This window comes from Ranitomeya variabilis, chromosome 2 (genome assembly GCF_051348905.1).
Source record: "Ranitomeya variabilis isolate aRanVar5 chromosome 2, aRanVar5.hap1, whole genome shotgun sequence".
Taxonomy (NCBI): domain Eukaryota; kingdom Metazoa; phylum Chordata; class Amphibia; order Anura; family Dendrobatidae; genus Ranitomeya; species Ranitomeya variabilis.
The window spans coordinates 835687044-835708580 of NC_135233.1; the positions used below are offsets into that span (position 1 = coordinate 835687044).

At 41.5% G+C, this 21537-nt stretch overlaps 1 protein-coding gene across 5 annotated transcripts in view; it reads right to left on the reverse strand.

Moving 5' to 3' along the window:
* Positions 1 to 21537, reverse strand: part of DLGAP2 (DLG associated protein 2) — a 1328681-nt gene that overhangs the window by 1076637 nt on the left and 230507 nt on the right. For all 5 annotated transcript variants that reach the window (XM_077290075.1, XM_077290073.1, XM_077290074.1 and 2 more), the window contains one exon: positions 3420 to 3474. In XM_077290075.1, coding sequence (XP_077146190.1) covers positions 3420 to 3474 — 55 coding nt within the window. The remainder of the gene's footprint in view (positions 1 to 3419; positions 3475 to 21537) is intronic.

Consider the following 21537-nt stretch of genomic DNA (forward strand, 5'->3'; position numbering starts at 1 on the left):
ACAAAACATATTGTACACATGTGGTCAAAATTGTTGGTACCCCTGGTTTAATGAAATGAAATAAAAATGTTGTGGCCCGAGTACGGACTTTGAGGTACGGATTGGCCGTTGGTCTCCTAACCTGAACTTCACAGACTATATATTCCGATGAGACTGCTGCGTCTGGGTTTGGAGGCCCATGTCAAATCCGGCAGTGTGAATGCCGCCTTATATATAGTTTATATTTTCCGCAAGAGGGATAAAAACATGGAATTCATGAGTCAGATGAATCTATCATTTAGCAAACCCTAATATTGTCTGAAGTTATAGTGTGATATTTTACTGTAAAAAAATCCACAATAGTCACAGAAATAACTTGAATCTGACAAAAGTAATAATAAATAAAAGATCTATGAAAATGAAGAAATGAAAGTCAGACATTGCATTTCAATCTTGCTTCCACAGAATTTAAAAAAATAAAACTCATGAAATAGGCCTGGACAGAAATGATGGTACCCCTGAAAATAATGTGACAAAAGGGACATGTTAAATCAAGGTGTGTCCAATAACTAACATCACAGGTGTCTAAAATCTTGGAATCAGTGAGTGGGTCTGTATATAGGGCTACAGATACTCACTGTGCTGTTTCAATTCTTTTCTGTCATGAAACGAGGGGTATCAACAATTTTGACCATGTGTGCAAGTCATACTGTGAGTCCTAAACTTTTCAGATCCATGTGCTGGGCCCCCTAACTTTACAGATCTACACTCACCATTGGGGTGCGCCATGCAGCCAGTAATCCTTTCCTCTTGCATGACAAGCCACCTTTTTTCAATGCCTGCACCCAGTGCATCACCACTGCGAATTTAATGTTGTTTATAGTACTGTGCTAGTTTATTAAGGATAATTGTGCCCTTTCCAAGGTAGCGCCCTAGGCAGCTGCCTATGTCTGAATAATAAACCAAACAGAAAAAAACAACCCTCTAAAATATACCTTTTATTAATTAGTACTAAAAAGCATCGGCCTTAATAAACACAACCTGAAGGGATCACCAGGGTCAGATAGCCACTGCAATATCTGTTTATGGTGAGCATTCACAGATATCAGATAGCCGATACAATATCTGCTTCTTTTAATTAATTTTAACATTTGGAAAATTCTAGGGAAAAGAAGCTACTTCTCCATATCCCTACCTGCCAGCGGAGGTTGGCACCTAGGGGAAATCGCTATGGTGCCCCTGCTCTTCGACGGCTTACCCTAGCTGACCCTAATAGGGATCCCTTCAAAAGCTACCATCAACATTCATTAAAAGTGCTTGTACCAAAATCCCTGAGCCTGAAACTATATGTCACTGTGTGGGTGCTCATATTACATACAATAATAGATATGTGCTCACTTCATATATTAGATCAGTAGCAGCTTCACATACAGTGGACAATTCTAATATTCTGCTACCAAGTGAGTACATACTGCAATATATTTGCTTGGCTTAAACTGGCTTTTCCTCATATATATAACCCTCTCTTATATAAGAAAATGTATCACTAATTTTAAGGAATAAGGGGTTGTGAGTGCCCAGTATCCTGAATTAATATACATCAATTCCAAGGGTGAAAGTGTAGTCAGCCAGGTATCTATTTAAACATACAGAACATTAGCATATGTCTCCCACATAGTCTATATCAATGCATATAACATGGCAGACTTAGTAGAGTAAAAGTCAAAAGCATCCTATGCAAATAAAGATACATGTCACTTATCTTTAGTCTAGGCAGAGTACTCCATCACGATGCGTGTCTCCTCTCTCCGATATCATGAGGGGATCATCGGGGAAGAAGAGAATAAGGAGCTCAAAACAGCTCCTCCCAAATGGAGGGCATGTGTCCGGTAGCCTGGTGTACATGCGTCTGGGGGGTTCACGTTTGTGCTACTCCTTTTTTAAAATTGCCTCCGGTCACAGACTGGAAGAGGATGCCACCGGTCAAAGTTCGCTGGAAATAATTTTATGCCTTATCGTGGAATGCAAATTGCGCTCCATCGTAGCCGGAATATCCGTACTGATCGCAAACTGAATGTGAGCACCCCAGTCCACCGGAAGTCCAATTCCAGCTCCTCGTGGAACACAAATGCATTCCACTATAGCTGGAAGTTCCACACAGATCGCAGGCCGGATGTAGACACCGCCGATCACAGGTCACTGGAAGTTCCGGCTCTACGTGGAACCAAATGCTTTCCATTGTGGTCAGAACTCCAAACTGGCTGCATGGAGCTCATAGATGCGCTCCACCATCGGATGCACATAGTATATGTATAGTCACGCCTGCTACTACCAATGCCTGCATCCTACCATAGGCATGGTAACCAATGTGTGCCGGAGTTGGGCACATTTCCCCAGTATGCATCATACACGGTTTTTCTATTGGCTACAGGTGTCATTTTAAACAGTTCCGAACATCAGTATTGGGATGCCATAATCCGGTGTTCAGTCAGATTTTATAAACTCAAGCCCCAAAAGTGCATTATCCTTTTTCTACAGATGTCATTCTTACACAGTCCTAAAATTCAGTGTTGGGATATCATTATCCGGTGCTCTGGTTGTCCGGTGTCCCCTACTGCGAACTGACTGTCGTCAATCAACTATATATTGGAGTGCACAAAGATTTTAAGTCACAGCCAGACAAAAAGATGATAAGCGATAATAAAAATTGGCAGTTGCCTACTTCTGCCTACCACTCGTCCTGCTTGTGTGTATGTATTTATAGCATTCAGAAACTGCTGCCAAATTAAATAACTTTAGACATCTAAATTTACTGCAGCATTGCTATAAAAAATTAAATGACAAAATAAATTTATAAAAGGCAAAATGATTTATTGTAAAGCCATATTAATAAGCAGGTTCTGGCCTGAAAGGTAGGCCCGTAATGCACGGCACCTTTCATACCATTAGCACAAACCATCTCATTTCTGCATTCTACATTTTCAGATGACGGCCGCTCAGTACAATATTTAAGAGCACATTTTATATAAAAAAGACAAATAGTAATACTCCACAATAGTATAACTCTATAGCTTCTTTGAATGACAATTCATCGTTCTTATTCACATGCGGTATATGACTCACAAAGTGACTGGCGCTGTGACCTGCAATATGAAATAATCAAGCATTGAGCATGCTATTACACTGGAATAAGTATTTCCTGATCCGAACGATCATCTCCCACTAAACTCTAGTCTCACAGCACACTCCTCCGATATAACCCCAGTATCATACTGGGAGAAATACTTCCAAATATTTTGTATGTTATTTGGATATATTGAGACTTTATTGCCCAATTTAGCAATAACCGATACTTATACATCTTCTCTGATGCAGAACAGGACCACATCTGTACATACCTAGTATATTCATTGCTCATTTTATACATGTAATAATCTTACCTGTGTTTCTGTCGGGTAAAATACAACAATGCTTCTGCAGAATCCCAGGTAAAACCTTAAGAATGAAAGAAAGAAGTATTAAAAGCAGGGTCAGATGAAGTAGAAGGTTCAGGATCTTCTAGCACATCCCAAATAACAAGTCTAAAAAGTTTCTCAGCTGTTAAAGAACCTGGACACCAACGAGGGGTAATTGTTTTTTTTTTTTTTTTTACTTACGTGCACGTATTTATGAGTAAAACTATTTTTTACAATTGGTTTTATTAAAAATGTTGCACCATTTGCCTTTTATAGCTTCTGTATTGTAATATTACTGGCTGTAAAATGAGTTAAAGGAAAACCTGTCTGAGTTTGTTCTGATGGGAGAGTTTATCAATCTCATCTTCCTTATTTTCAGCTCTTCTTAGCCAAACCCAAGAAAGTTGAGCTGATTTGTGTAGCCATAAATCACAGATGTCAATAAAGTCCATAGGGGTGATGCCAGGCAGTGAATAATGCGGAGGATTGATTTACCAGCAGAATCTCAGTGCAGTCGAGCCTCATATGCATATAGACTTGCTCAGCAATTAATTACCTATTTGTGGTCAGGAAGAGAATGTTTGATCTGGACTTTTTACTTGTCTACTCAGCAATGTAAATTAGTTTGGTGACCCTAAATCTCTAAATGCACATCACAATCAACACAACTCCTTAATAAAGACGAAAAAAACCTTTCCCAAATTAAGTCTCCAGATCAGACTACCCGAAGGTCCAGGCACTTGCCTCTCCCTGTTCCTGCACTCATATTCCCTTCCAGGAGCCACCACAGACAAAGCCCTAATGCCAGCGCTGGGTCTAGTCTGTGCTAGTGCCTGGAAGTCCAGAGAGGTCAGGAGCGGGGAGGGTTGAAGATATTTCATGTCGTTAATGCAATAAGATAATAATTGATTTTATTATCTTGTGGTATTATATATCACATGCACAGGTATGATCCGATCACAAACTGCAGCAGACAACTGGCAAATCAAAGATTTGGTCTTGGATTTTTTTTTGCATCCAGGTAATTAACACTAGACACTTCTAGGCTGTCAATTAAAACAAGAAAGCGCCTTTCCATGAGTAAATTGTCTCTTCAGAGAGGAATACGACTAGAACTCTAGTGCCACCTATTGGAAGTAGCAATCCTAACAGTCAATATCGACCCTTTAATGCTCTTGCCATATGACTTAGGATAAAAGCCAAAACCAAAATCTCATATTGGCAAACACTGTATTTCGGGGTACTGCCCCTCGTCAGTGCAAAGTGTGAGATCTGGTTTGGCTGTATGAGAGTCATCTGATGGGGATTCAAGGGGTAACGTTTCTCCTTGCAGAGAGTGACATGTCAGTTCTGACATGCCAAGGTGAGGAGACTTAGAAGCCTTGCAATGCTCCTCTGAGAACTATACAAATTGTCTCTTCAGAGAGGAAGAGAACTAGAACTCTAGTGCCACCTATTGGGAACAGCAATCCCAAATGTCAATATCAACCCTCTAACGAGCCTTGTCACATAACTAAGGATAAAAGCCAAACCCAAAATCTCCTTTTCATGAGTAGTAATGCTGTCACTATATTTACTACGGGCTTCTTCCTCTGGCTGTAGACAAAAAATATTTCTAATCTGACTCCATGGCTTTCTGAAAGAAGAAGATTTGGAGTTCAGCATCAGAAAAACAGATCTCTGGTCCACTATAGAGAATTCTAACCTATTTAGATTAGTGAATTAAACCCACATATATTTAAATATTAAGTCTGTTTTTGCCTTAATGAGGACATGTCATTTACTCAAATAAATTGAGCTAAACACCTTGAAAATACCTCCGAGTTCCCCCGATTCTACTGTTTTTTTTTTTTGCTCAGTGCTGTGTCGCTCCATTACAGAGATATTCACATTTGTTGCTTTTTAAGCCCAGTATGTGAAATCTCTGCTTACATGTCAACTGGGTGTTTCTTCATAGATTTCTTTGAGGATGTGCTCTTCACCCCTTCCTCCCAGAAGCAGCGTTTGAGACTACTAAACCATTAGATCAGCTGCCGATTGTGATTGACAGTGTCTGAGAGGAAGGGGTGAAAGCGCACCCCTCAAAAAAAAAAGGTGCAGTAGAGATTTCACATACGACACTCCAAAGACAATAAATAATATATCTGCTATGGAGAAACACAGCACAATATGAAAAAGAGTGGCAGAGTCAGGGGAGCTCACGGAGTTCTCCAAAGAATCGGACTCATTTTTTTTTTAAGCGACAGGTTGTCTTTAAACAACCTCTATTAGCCTTCGCAGTACCCAAAATACCTTGAACATTAAGCATTTAACAAGGTTTTTAACTATCTGTACTTTCCTAGCAAGTCTATAGACTTGGGACAAATTATCTTGTAAACCCCCCTTTAAAAATTATCACATAGCCCATATTTTACCCAAAGATTTCCTCATGTCTACAAACCAATGATCTTAAAGAGTCAGAAGTATCACAATAATTACTTTGGTAAATAGAAAAAGTGGGTTTGTGTAATCCTAATTCGATCCTCTGGGAATATTAAGCATACACTGGACACACAACCAAATAAATTATTTACATTTCATTACATTGTTTTTTATTACATTTACATGAGCAGCATGTTTAGTACAGCAGCTGAGCATTGTTGGAGTCCAGGATTCCAATGTATGGTAATGGCCTCCACATGTATGGCAATAGTGCATCGAGATGGCTCCACTTAAAGGGTTTATAGAATGTTAGAGTTGGAAGGGACCTCTAGGGTCATCGTGCCCAACCCCCTACTCATTGCAGGTTTCACTAAATCATCCCAGACAGATGTCTGTCCATTTTCTGCTTGAAGACTTCCATTGAAGGAGAACTCACCACCTCTCATGGCATTCTGTTCCTCTCATTAATCACCCTCACTGTGAAATTTATTTTCTAAATTCTAATCTGTATTTTCTCCCTTTCACTTTCATTCTATTGCTTTTCAGGTTTCCATGTGCTAATGAGAATAAGGATGATCCCTCTACATTGTGACATCCCTTCAGATATTAGTATACAGCTTTTAAGTCTCTCTCTGAACTTGCTCCAGTTTTTCTATGTCTTTTTTTTAAAATGTGATACCCAGAACTGGACACAGTACTCTAGATGAGGCCTGACCAAGGAAGAGTAGAGGGGGATAATTACTTCATGTGATCTAGACTCTATGCGTCTCTAAGCATTTTTGCTGCTGTATCACACTGTTGACTCCTGTGCAGTCTGTGATCTATTAGTATACCCAAGTCTTTCTCACACGTGCTGTTACTTAGTTCTATTCCTCCCATTCTGTTGATGTAATTTTCGTTTTTCTTGCCCAGATGTAGAATCTTGCATTTCTCCCTGTTGTAGTGTGGCTAATGGTCACGTATTCGATGGGAGGTATGTGTCACAGAGATGGCTTGTCTCTGTGATGTAACTCAGAGTATTTTCTCTAGTCGCTGCCCATTGTTCAAACTTATCTCTTCTGAATCCTTTCTGTCTTCTCTAGTGTTAAGGTACCTTCACACGAAGCGACGCTGCAGCGATAGCGACAACGATGTCGATCGCTGCAGCGTCGCTGTTTGGTCGCTGGAGAGCTGTCACACAGACCGCTCTCCAGCGATCAACTATGCCGAGGTCCCCTGGTAACCAGGGTAAACATCGGGTAACTAAGCGCAGGGCCGCGCTTAGTAACCCGATGTTTACCCTGGTTACCAGCGTAAAATCTAAAAAAACCAAACAGCACATACTTACATTCACGTCCCCCTGCGTCCACTTCCTGACTGACTGAGCGCCGTACAGTGAGAGCAGAGCGGTGACGTCACCGCTGTGCTGCTTTCACTTTCACTTTGCGGCGCTGAGTCAGAGGAGGAAGCAGACTGCAGGGGACGCAATGTGAGTATGTGCTGTTTGTTTTTTTTACATTTTACGCTAGTAACCAGGGTAAACATCGGGTAACTAAGCGCGGCCCTGCGCTTAGTAACCCGATGTTTACCCTGGTTACCAGTGTAAAATATCGCTGGTATCGTTGCTTTTGCTTTCAAACACAACGATACACAGCGATCGGACGACCAAATAAAGTTCTGGACTTTATTCAGCGACCAGCGACATCACAGCAGGATCCTGATCGCTGCTGCGTGTCAAACGAAACGATATCGCTAGCGAGGACGCTGCAACGTCACGGATTGCTAGCGATATCGTTATAATGTCGTTTCGTGTGAAGGTACCTTTAGCTATCCCTGCTAGTTTTTGGTTTGTGCCATGAACAAAGGTACATGTTAATCAACAGATCTTGTAATAAACTCCACAATTGGATGTGTTTAAAACAAATATTCCTGTGCTGAGATAATCTAATAAATGTGTCCCTGCTGTGTACTGTGTAATGGCTGTGTCTGACCGTGCAGGAACTTTGTTGGATAGACCACAGCTACTGGCCAGGGGAGGAAGCAGAAGAGAGCACACAGACAGGACATCATGGGATCACAGAGGATTATTTTATTGAGTAAAACATTTTGCTGTCTGTTTTCAAACAATATTTTACCTAAAAAAAAGAATCATCTGCAGTCCCCTGCTGTAATGTCTGCATACTCTTTTGCGTCCTTCCCTGGCAAGCAGATGGGGTATATCCGACTGTGTTCCTGCATGATCGGACACAGCCATTACACAGTACATAACAGGGACTATCAGATTATCTCAGCACAGGAACTTTTTTTTTAAAACACATCCACTTGTGGAGTTTATTTTTATTACAAGAACTGTTGGTTAAATATACTTTTTTCATGGCACAACCCCTTTAATTAAAGCATGTCTACAGAAGTACAAACTGGATGCAAAGCTTTGAGCACTGAGCTGACATATTTGCAATTTTAACTCTCCAACATTGCCCTCATGCCTTTAATCTGGAAAACACTTGTGGAACCAATATTGTCACTACCCATGTAGTTGAATTCACCAAGAGGTGTAGTTTCCAACATAGGTGTTGTAAATGTGGCTCTATGCTGATGACACACAGATCTACCTCTCTGGACCCGATATCACTTCCTTACTAACCAAAATCCCACAATGTCTGTCCGCTATTTCATCCTTCTTCTCCGCTAGATTTCTAAAACTTAAAACAGACAAAACAGAATTCATCATTTTATCCTCATCTCACTCAACCCTAAAGGAACAAGCCTCCTGTGTCCTCCCATCGCACCCGAGTGCGAAAAGGAAATGGCTTTCCCCAGTCCTGCAAGCTTGCTGCCTCGAGGAAACCCTGAACTTTAATCTCTCCTTCAAACCACATATCCAAACCCTTTCCACTTTCTGCCACCTCCAACTCAAAAACCCTAGTGCATGCCCTCATCATCTCTCACCTCGACTACTGCAACCCCCCGACCTATGCCCTCCATTCCAACACTCTTGCACGTGTAACAACCCTGCCGGCATCACTGCATGGCCTTCCATCCCCCACCTGCCTGTTACATCAACTCACTCACCCTGTGCCATGCTGTGAGATCTGTCTGCTGCCGGCTCCATGCCGTGTGCTTTATAGCTGCTTTCTCTGTGTACACTTCCTGGCTGTGTGCATAGGGGGGCGGCGCTGGCAAATCCGGATTCTTATTGAGACTGTGTGCACCTCCCTATGGTGTCCCCGGCCAATGGCCTAGAGGCCTCTGATTCTTAAGGCATTCTCACCCATTGGAGGACGCCTGAGCAAACTATTTCCCTCAGATAGTATTAGCTACTGAGCTGCCAGGTCGTGTCTGTGTCTGTCTCTAAGGGCTGCAATACGCAGGCCTATATCTGTGTCGAGTTTGTGTATCCATGTCCGTTCCTGGCTATATTATTGCATTGGGAAGCTCCGGAAAAAAACGCAAAAAATCCGCAAAAAACTAGCGAAAAACACAAAAAAAACTAGAGTGGATTTCCTGCAGAAAAAGTCTGGTTTTGTTCAGGAAAATTCTGCAGACATTCCTGAACGTGTGCACATAGCCTTAATCTTGTAGGTGCTCAAAATGTCTTCCATCAATGTTGCAACATTTCAATGACTGCTTTTGGGCCACCCTGTATATTATTCCCTTCCAAAGCAGGAAGAAAACAAAATATGCCAATAAGCACAGTACAATACAGTGAGCATGCCCGGGTAATTTGGATTATTGATTTAATCTCCATAATTAAACTACTGGAGATGCTAATATTGTAGGAGCAGAGTTCCTGGCATGTGCCATTGGCTTGATGCCCACACACCCTATCAATATGGCTCTATAATGACAAACACGCTTAATAAATTAGAAGACTCTAGTTAGAGAAATATATTGCAGTACATTAACATAAATGATGGAAGTATTTAATATACAAAATAAATAAGCAAACGTCATTAGTGACCTATCCTAAGAAGAAAATGCATGTTACCAATCTGCTCTGCTGTGCCGGTGTGCATTAAACAATATGATTCTTCTTCTTCTCTTATATAGTCATTCATGTCTATAACTTCAGTCCACATTCACAGTTTAGGTTTTCCCTATGGCTTGTGAACAATATACTGTATATTAATATAAATAAAAGCTTATAAAAGCTTAAAAATCGTAACCTAGGAATTCCAGAAATATTCAGAAATATACTTCATATGGACACTGAATAGGTTTGCAACATCTTTTACTCTACAGAAAAAGAAAAGCATTTTCTGATTCAACCTCTTCCAGAGAGATACTGTTTTATTTGCATGGCTATAAATGAACAGTGCCGAGTTAATTTGTGGGAGTCTGAATCCCATGGTAACCGGAGGTGGCCTGCTGTGAGGCACAAGAATATTCAGCGTGTAGTATTACATCCCTTTACTTCCAGCTTCATGTCATTTCGAAGCTCACAAGTGAAATGTTCACAGGCTTGAATTGCTGGCAGCGTTCTTCATGCATTTAATACCTACAGAAGGTTTCGCACTGTTTGAGCATTCATTACAGCTAACCTTTTCAATGTTTGGTAACATTTGTATATATTCTATTAGTAAGAAATGATGAAATGATATATGAAGGATAATAGTTCATTGACAGGACAGGAAAATTCTGGCATACTTATATAGCTTTCTTTACACAAATAATGCAGATCCTACCACTCAATGCAGACAGTCAACATGAGACAGCAGCCTCCACCACCAAACACCTTGTGAAGGCCAGCATTATTAGCCCTGCTCAAAAAGCATCCAGATAAGTCAATGTGATAAAGCAAAGTAATTTTACTAGTATAAAAATAATAGCATCGACATATTTTGCGTTGGCTTTGGATAGATTACTAGAAAAAATCTGTGGATGGGGTAAAAGGTCAGTAACATGCCACCAAAGCCATCATCTTGACATAAATAGAAGTTAGCACACATTTACACTCCCTGACAGAAGTTATGTGGCTTATCCATGTTATGTAAATAAAAGCTTATAACCTGACATTCATTAAATTCATCCATTGGTTGTATAAATTATTCTTTTGAAAGCTGAAACCCTTCGAAATGTGGTTTAGGTTAAGAAAATAAATTGGCATCAATGCAGAAATGTTGATCAGTTATCATGTATAAAAAGAAACCCAGCACCCCAGACCTTCACTTGAACTGCAACTTGAGCTCTGATAACATGCCAAAAATCCACTCTGCGACCAAAGCCAGGATTATCAAGAGGCTGAAGACAAGATCCACTGCAGAGGTGGCTGGCACCTTTAATGTGTCTCAGCGTCAAGTACAAAGAATTAAAAAAGATTTGAAGAGACTGGAGATGTGTTTGACAAGCCCAGGTCCGGCAGACCCCGCAAGACAACTGCTCAGGAGGAACGTTTGTTGGTTAGAAAATCCAAATCAAGCCCCTCTTCCACTGCAGCAGAGCTCTAACAAGCCTGGTCACCTCCAGTTCCTGTGTCAACCAGAACAGTTTGGATCCTGTCTCGAAATGGCCTCCATGGTCAAATTAGTGCCCAGAAACCAGCACTAAACAAAAGGCAAATAAAAAAACATGTGGCATTTGTAAAGTCCCACAGCCTGCTAAACAGATGGACGCTGGAAAAGTGGCAGAAGGTGTATTTCTCTGAAGAATCTTTAGCAGAATTACACCACAGCCGCCGCAAATACTGCAGGAGACCTACTGGAGCCTCTATGGATCCAAAATACAACCAGAAAACAGTTAAATTTGGTGGTGGAAAGATCATGGTCTGGGGTTACATTCAGAATAGGGGTATGCGAAACATTTGCAAGGTGGAAGGCAATATAAATAGCCAAAAATATCAAGAAGTATTATCTACCTCTTATATTCCAAATCATAAAAGGGGTCAAATTCTGCAGCAGGATGGTGCTCCATCTCATACATCAATCTCTACAACAAAGTTCCTCCAGGCAAAAAAGATCAAGGTGTTCAAGGACTGGCCAGCCCAGTCACCAGACATGAACATCATTGAGCATGTTTGGGGTAGGATGAAAGAGGAAGTTGGAAGACAAAACCAAAGAATCTAGATGAACTCTGGGAGGCATGTAAGACTACATTCTTTGCTATTCCTGATTACTTCATTAATAAATTGTATGAATTATTGTTGAACCGCATGGATGCAGTCCTTCTAGCTCATGGAAGTCATACAAAATATTAAATATGACTCTAATAGCACCACAACTTCATTCACCAATGTTATGCAACATATATTTGTATTTTAAGTTAATTATTTGTTTGAATATCACATTACTTTCTGTGGGCGACAACTTTTGCCTTGCCAAAATCTGACCATTCTGTGTCCATTAACTGATCAATACTTCTGCGTTGATGCCAATTTATTTTCTTAACCTAAACCACATTTCAGAGGGTTTCAGCTTTCAAAAGAATAATTTATACAACCAATGGATGAATTTAACGTCAGGTTATAAGCTTTTATTTACATAGCATGTATAAGCGACATAACTTCTGTCAGGGAGTGTATGCTGAAAAAGGCCACAACCATTGATTAATAATCTACCAAATAAGGTTCTGTAACAATATTTATGAAGCTGTTATGTGTAACATCTAAATGAATGCCAAAACCCAAGGTTTTCCATCAAATTATTGACACTCTGCACCACACTGCCTCGCTATTTTGCTTTTTTTCCCGGTACTAGTTCCATATCTTCCACATAATGCACAGGTGCTTGACTGCCCACATGACGTAAAATATAACAGAATTCATCACACCAGGTCACCTTCTTCCATTGCTTCAAGGACCAATTCGGCTACTCACATGCTCATCAGCATCAAACAAGAGATTGCATGGGTTTGCTGACCATTCTACAGAGCATATTATGCAAAAAGCAGTGATACACTGTGTGAGGTGACATCTTTCAGCCTTAGCATTAACTGTTTCAGCAATTTGTGCTATGACAACTCTTCTGTAGGATTTGGGCATTGGGTGTCCATGATCCTCTTGGTTCACTGGTTGTCTATCCTTTTACAACATTTGGTTTGTATGAACCACTGTGTAGCCACTAAAAACACCTTACAAGTCCTGCCATTTTTGGAGATGTTCCGACCTAATTATCACCAGGAGTCACCCCGTTATCAGAATTTGGCCATTACTGTAGATGCCTTCTTTCTCTCTTTCATACCATCTAAAGTTTCTTGGGTGTGTCTTATAGTTTAGTATGTTTTCATGGGTTTACCATGACAGAGAGGAGCCAGAAGACCACAGCGTCTGATTTTTCCTTGTCCTGCACTGATTAGAGGCACTTCATCTTCATATTAAATGATGTAAATTTATTTTAGCAATGTAGGCATTAATCTGCTCAGTTGAGAGCTCCTGGAAACTTTGCTGCATTAGGGCTCACAGCTGTTCACTGTTAGCCCCTCCTATCTCCTATATAAACTGAGTCATAGAATCATAGAATGTTAGAGTTGGAAGGGACCTCCTGGGTCGCCTGGTCCAACCCCCCTGCTCAAAGCAGGATTCACTAAATCATCCCAGACAGGTGTCTGTCCAGCCTCTGTTTGAAGACTTCCACTGCAGGAGAACTCACCACCTCTCGTGGCAGCCTGTTTCACTCATTGATCACCCTAACTGTCAAAACGTTTTTTCAAATATCTAGTCTGTATCTCCTCCCATTCAGTTTCATCCCATTGCTTCTAGTCTTTCCTTGTGCAAATGAGAATAAAGATGATCCTTCTACAATGTGACAGCACTTGAAATATTTGTAGACAGCTATTAAGTCTCCTCTCAGTCTTCTTTTTTACAAGCTAAACATTCCAAAATCCTGTAAACGTTCCTCATAGGACATGGTTTGCAGACCAGTCACCATTCTGGTCGCTCTTCTCTGAACTTGCTCCAGTTTGTTGATGTCTTTTTTTAAATGTGGTGCCCAAAACTGGACACAATATTCCAGATGAGGTCTGACCAAAGAGGAGTAATGGGCAATAATGACTTCACGTGATCTAGACTGTATGCTTTTGTTAATACATCCCAGAATTGTATTTGCCCTTTTTGCTGCTGCATCACACATTTTTCCGTTAAAAATTATTCTGTTAGTTGCTGCCCACTGCTCCAGTTTATTTATATATTTTTGAATCCTCTCTCTCTTCTCTAGTATTAGCTATTCCTCTCAGCTTTGTGTCTTCAGCAAATTAAATCAGTGAACCCTCAATTCCTTCATCTAAATAATTGATAAAGATGTTGAACAATAAAGGACCCAGGACAGAGCCCTCTGATACCCCAGTCCAAACTAGCACTCAATGTCAGAGCAAAGTTATGCTGCATGGTTGGAGGTTGTTTGTTGTTATTTCAGAAGTTGTTTGGTGGATTTATCTGTGACTGTTGCTAGGTTTTGAGTGTGTGACAATTCCCTTTCTTCTCCTACTTCAGTTTATCCCCATCCTCCACTCTCCGATGTTTACCTCTGCTGTTTGTGTGTATACACTGTGTGCAGAATTATTAGGCAAGTTGTGTTTTGATCACATGATACTTTTTATACATGTTGTCCTACTCCAAGCTGTTCAGACTTGAGAGCCAACTACTAATTAAGTAAATCAGGTGATGTGCATCTTTGTAATGAGGAGGGGTGCTGTCTAATGACATCAAAATCCTATACAAGGTGTGCTTAATTATTAGGCAACTTCCTTTCCTTTGTCAAAATGGGTCAGAAGAGAGATTTCACGGGCTCTGAAAAGTCCAAAATTGTGTGATGTCTTGCACAGGGATGCAGCAGTCTTGAAATTGCCAAACTTTTGAAGCGTGATCACAGAACAATCAAGTGTTTCATGGCAAATAGCCAAGAGGGTCGCAAGAAGTGTGTTGGGCAAAAAAGGCGCAAAATAACTGCCCATGAATTGAGGAAAATCAAGCGTGAAGCTGCCAAGATGCCATTTGCCACCAGCTTTGCCATATTTCAGAGCTGCAACGTTACTGGAGTAACAAAAAGCACAAGGTGTGCGATACTCAGGGACATGGCCAAGGTAAGGAAGGCTGAAAAACGACCACCTTTGAACAAGAAACATAAGATAAAATGTCAAGACTGGGCCAAGAAATATCTTAAGAGTGACTTTTCAAAGGTTTTATGGACTGATGAAATGAGAGTGACTCTTGATGGGCGAGATGGATGGGCCAGAGGCTGGATCAGTAAAGGGCAGAGAGCTCTACTCCGACTCAGACGCCAGCAAGGTGGAGGTGGGGTACTGGTATGGGCTGGTATCATCAAAAATGAACTTGTGGGATCTTTTTGGGTTGAGGATGGAGTGAAGCTCAACTCCCAGACCTACTGCCAGTTTCTGGAAGACAACTTCTTCAAGCAGTGGTACAGGAAGAAGTCAGTATCGTTCAAGAAAAACATGATTTTCATGCAGGACAATGCTCCATCACATGCCTCCAACTACTCCACAGCGTGGCTGGCCAGTAAAGGTCTCAAAGAAGAAAAAATAATGACATGGCCCCCTTGTTCACCTGATCTGAACCCCATAGAGAACCTGTGGCCCCTCATAAAATGTGAGATTAACTGGGAGGGAAAACAGTACACCTCTCGGAACAGTGTCTGGGAGGCTGTGGTGGCTGCTGCACGCAATGTTGATCGTAAACAGATCAAGCAACTGACAGAATCTATGGATGGAAGGCTGCTGAGTGTCATCATAAAGAAAGGTGGCTATATTGGTCACTAATTTTTTGGTGTTTTGTTTTTGCATGTCAGAAATGTTTGTTTCTAAATTTTGTGCAGTTATATTGGTTTACCTGGTGAAAATAAACAAGTGAGAAGAGAATATTTGGTTTTTATTAAGTTGCCTAATAATTATCCACAGTAATAGTTACCTGCACAAACAGATATACTCCTAAGATAGTCAAATCTAAAAAAAAAAAAACACACCAACTTCCAAAAATATTAAGCTTTGATATTTATGAGTCTTTCGGGTTGATTGAGAACATAGTTGTTGATCAATAATAAAAATAATCCTCTAAAATACAACTTGCCAAATAATTCTGCACACAGTGTATTTGTGTGATTGGTATTTTCCTTTATCCCTGTTCGTATTACCTTGTTAGTCTGGTTGATTTATTATGGTACGCTACTACTCCCCTCTTCCCTTGTTGGGGGAAGGATACAGAAAGAGGGCAGATTGGGAAGCTAAGGCAAGATATGTGGCCCATTCATCTTCACCATCAGAAGTAATCAGGGAACAGGGTGAGCTAGGGCGCCCCCAGCATTAAGGACAGAGAAAGAGCCCCTGGTCCTAGGACACCTGACAACAGACTTGTGACATATGTCTTGTAGTCCAAAACATATGGGGTATTTCCAAGTACTTATAGCAGAATTTTCTAAAAGTCAATTCTTTGCTTTGGTTTCATATAATTGAATGCCTTATTGGTCTGGTATACAAATGACTTTGTTCTCCTCACTCACTTATTGTGGATCAAGCTGAGCAGAAGCAGAATTATAAAGGAAGATTCTCAAAATCCATCAGTACATTTACCTCCTTCAGTCTGCTGTCTGAAGGACAAAGACTGAAAGAAATGAGTACAGTTCACAGCAACAATTACTAAAAGATTGGAACATATCCTTCACCCCTCTGATTATGATCCTTGAATTAGTATTCATTACAGGTACAAGTGTACACAAAATACATTTTCTAGTTTAAAAACCAGTTAATGGATTGTGTTGTAATCAGTTCTATTTCAATACAGAAAAGGCTTCCACGAGGGGCAGGTTCAGTTAATGCTGTGGATTTACCGCTGGGAGTGTAACAGTGTCAGCATATAAATTTGAAAAAACACAATGCTACTTTTAATACATATTTTATAGCAAGAAGAAACAGTTGCCAGTTTGTGCAAGATTTTATACAATGGTAAAATTCCTATTAACAATGACAATTGTGTACTAAATATAACTAAGCAATTCTAGAAAAAGCAAATTTCCAAGACAATAAACTGATTGCAGAAAAAAGAAAAAACATGAAAACTGCTATTAACCCCCAAAGGTGGTTTGCATGTTAATGACTGGGCCAATTTTTACAATTCTGACCACTGTCCCTTTTTGAGGTAATAACTCTGGAACGCTTGCATGGATCCCGGTGATTCTGACATTGTTTTCTCGTGACATATTGTACTTCATGGTAGTGGTAAAATTTCTTTCATATGACTTGCGTTTACTTGTGAAAAAAAAAGGAAATTTGGCAAAAAATGTGAAAATTTCGCAATTTTCCAACTTTGAATTTTCATGCCATTAAATCACAGAGATATGTTACATAAAATACTTAATAAGTAACATTTCCCACATGTCTACTTTACATCAGCACAATTTTGGAACCAACATTTTTTTTTTTGTTAGGAAGTTATAAGGGTAAAGTTGACCATCGATTTTTACAACATCATTTTTTTTTTAAGGGACCACATCACATTTGAAGTCACTTTGAGGGGTCTATAAGATAGAAAATACCCAAAAGTGAAACACTTCTAAAAACTGCACCCCTCACGATACTAAAAAACACATTCAAGAAGTTTATTAATCCTTCAGATGCTTCACAGGAATTTTTGGAATGTTTAAAAAAAAAAAAAATGAACATTAACTTTTTTTCACAAAACTTTACTTCAGATCCAACGCAGAGCCGTGAAAATAAAAAAAATCATTATTTTTCCCACAAAAATGATCTTTTCGCCCTCATTTTTTTTATTTTACCAAGGGTAACAAGAGAAATTGGACCACAAACGTTGTTGTGCAATTTGTCCTGAGTACGCTGGTACCTCATATGTGACGGTAAACCACTGTTTGGGTGCACGGCAGAACTCGGAAGGGAAGGAGTGCCGTTTGACTTTTCAATGCAAAATTGGCTGGAATTGAGATAGGACACCATGTCGCGTTTGGAGAGTCCCTGATGTGCCTAAACAGTGGAAACCCCCCACAAGTGACACCATTTTGAAAAGTAGATCCCCTAAGGAACTTATCTAGATGTGTGATTTGTGAACACTTTGAACCCCCAAATGCTTTACAGAAGTTTATAATGTAGAGCCGTAAATATAAGAAATAATTTTTGTGAAAAAATATGATCTTTTCGCCCCCATTTTTTTTTATTTTCCCCAAGGTAACAGGAGAAATTGGACCCCAAAAGTTGTTGTACAATTTGTCCTGAGTACGCTGATACCCCACATGTGGGGGTAAACCACTGTTTTGAAACATGGCAGAACTCAGAAGGGAAGGAGCGCCGTTTGACTTTTCAATGCAGAATTGCCTGCAATTGAGATCTGATGCCATGCCACATTTGGAGACCCCCTGATGTGCCTAAACAGTGGAAACCCCCCAATTATAACTCCAATCCTAACCCAAGCACACCCCTAACCCTAAACCCAACCCTAACCATAACCACACCCCTAACCTGAACACACCCCTAACCCTAATCCCAACCCTAACCACACCTATAACCCCAACACACCCCTAACTTCAACCATAACCCTAACCACACCCCTAACCCTGACACCCCTAACCCTAATCCCATCCCTAATCCCAAAAGGAAAAGGAATTTTTTTGAGGGTTTGCATCAGTTCATGTAAAGAACATGCCTACAACTGTGAACATTTTCTTTTCTTTTTAATGTGAAGCAAATACAAAAATAGGATAAAATAACTGAAAACTACAGTATGCATAGCTATTCACCCCCTAAAGTCGGTACTTTGTAGACCCTCATTTTGCAGCAATTACAGCTGCAAGTCAATTTGGATAAGTCTCTATGAGCTTTCCACATCTTGCCACTGGGATTTTTGCCCATTTCTCAAGGCAAAACTACTGCAGCTCCTTCAAGATAAATTGTTTTCTCTGGTGAACAGCAGTCTGACCACAGGTTTGTATTAAGGTCTGGGCTATGACTAGGCCAATCAATCAACATTTACACATTTCCCCTTAAACCACTCAGGTGTTGCTTTAGCAGTGTGCTTTGGGTCATTGTCTTATTGGAAGGTGAACCTCCATCCCGGTGTAACAGGAGGCCAGATTACCCCCCCACCCAGAATATACCCGGGGTTAAAGTGGCCTAGGCCAGTTAACACTCCGGATATATTCTGGCCTAGGCCAAACTATACCCCGGGGTATAAATTGGCCTAGGCCAGTTTATACCTCTCTGGGCTAGAATATACCCCGGGTATATTATGGCCTAGGCCAAACTATACCTAGGGATATAAATTGGCCTAGGCCACATTATACCCCTCCAGGTCAGAATATACCCCAGATGCTGCAGATCAGATTTTTCAGGCTTTTGAGAACCATTGAGTGATATACTTAATAATGGAGCCCCAGGCAGCACACGGGGGGGGGGCAGAGACAGTGAACAGGGTCCCAGGCAGCACACGGGGCCCCAGGCAGCATACCGGAGCCCCTGGTAGCACACGGGGCTTTAGGCAGCACACATGGGGCAGAGACAGTGAATGGGGTCCCAGGCAGCACACAGGGGCCCCAGGCAGCGCACAGGAGCCCCAGGCAGCATACAGGGACCTCTGGTAGCGCAAGGGGCCTCAGGCAGCACACATGGGGTGCAGAGACAGCGAACGGGGACCCAGGCAGCACACAGGGGTCCTAGGCAGCGCACAGGGGACCAAGGCAGCGCACAAGAGCCCCAGGCAGCATACCGGAGCCCCTGGTAGCACACGGGGCTTTAGGCAGCACACATGGGGCAGAGACAGTGAATGGGGTCCCAGGCAGCACACGGGGACCCAGGCAGCACACAGGGGCCCCAGGCAGCACACAGGAGCCCCAGGCAGCATACAGGGACCTCTGGTAGCGCAAGGGGCCTCAGGCAGCACACATGGGGTGCAGAGACAGCGAACGGGGACCCAGGCAGCACACGTTCAAATGTGTGAAAAATCAGATCTACAGCAGCTGGGGTATATTTTGGCCCTGGAGGGGTATAATCTGGCATAGGCCAATTTATACCCCAGGGTATAGTGTGCAGCCTGGGCCCCCATGTGCTGCCTGGGGCACCGTGTGCTGCCTGGGGCCCTGTTCGCTGTCTCTGCCCCCCATGTGCTGCCTGGGGCCCCGTGTGCCACCTTGGGCCCATGTGTGCTTCCTGGGGCTCTGTTCCCTGCCTGGGGCCCCTGTGTGCTGCCTGGGGTCCTATGCACTGCCAGGGGCCCCTGTATGCTGCCTAGGGCCCCCTGTGCTGCCTGGGGCCCCGTTCGCTGTCTCTGTCCCCCATTTGCCGCCTGGGGCTCCATTATTAAGTATATTACTCAATGTTGTCAAAAGCCTGAAAAATCTTATCTACAGCAGCCGGGGTATATTCTGGCCCAGAAGGGTATAAACTGGCCAAGGTCACTGTAACCCCGGGTATATTCTGGGTGGGGAGGTTAATCTGGCCTGTTACACTGGTTTCAAATCACTGACAGACTAAAACAGGTTTGCTCAAGAATATTCCTGTATTTCCCACCACCTATCTTCCCCTCAACTCGGACCATTTCCCTGTCTCTGCTGCCAAAAAATATCCCAACATCATTATGCTGCCACCACCATGTTTCTCTGTGGGGATGGTGCTCTTGGGGTGAAGAGCTGTGTTGGCATTTTTCTGTCCACTCTTCCATGAAGGCCACCTGTATGGAGTGTACATCTTATTGTGGTCGAATGGATAGATAATCCAGTCTCTACTTAGGAACTCTGCAACTCCTTCAGAGTTTCCTTTGGTCTGTGTGCTGCCTCTCTAATTAATGCCCTCATTGGTCAAGCTGAGTTTTAGAGGGCATCCCTCTCTTAGCAGGTTTGTTGTGGTACCATGTTCTTTCTATTTGAGCTTAATGGATTTGATGGTGCTCTGGGGGATCATCAAATATTGGGATATCTTCTTATAACCCAACCCTGACTTGTACTTCTCAACAACTTTTTCTCTTGTCTGTAAATCTGTTTTGTCCTCATGGTGTTGTTTGGATAGTGGTGCCTCTTGCTTTATGGTGTTGGAGCTTTTGTGGCCTTTCAGAAAAGGTATGTATATTCTGACAGACCAAGTGACACTTAGATTGCACACAGATGGACTTCCTTTCACTAAGCATGTGACTTATGAAGGTAATTGCTTGCTCCAGAAATTTTTACAAGCTTTATAGCAAAAGAGGTGAATACATATGCACATGCCAATTTTTAGTTATTTGATTCCATAAATTTAAATTGATGCCTATATTTTTCTCACTTCACTTCACCAAATTAGACTATTTAGGGCTGATACATCACACACAAATCGGATTCTAAAAATATTTCAACACAGGTTGTAATGTGACAAAATAGTCAAAAAGACAAAGGGGCGAATACTTTTCCTACAAAATATATATATATATATATATATATATATATATATATATATATATACACATTGGCTTGCGAATCAGCTCTTTTGGTAGTCGGCAGCGCTCACACAAGCACAGAAGTTCTTGTGCTAACAAGGGTTTATTGGGTCCATAACCTTCCAATAGAAAGTAACAGTCTTTTCTCCCCCAAAAAGGTGTGACATAACAATAAACAGTCCCACAGAAGGTGCAGCTCACCCATTTACATCTGAATCGTGCTCTTTCATCACTAGCATAGACTGAGCAACAAATACCAGATCTTTTCTCCTTCACTTACAAAAATTAGTAACAGGGGTCTTTCTACCTCTACTCTGAGGCAGTAACAAACCAATGCCCCCTCAGTCCCCA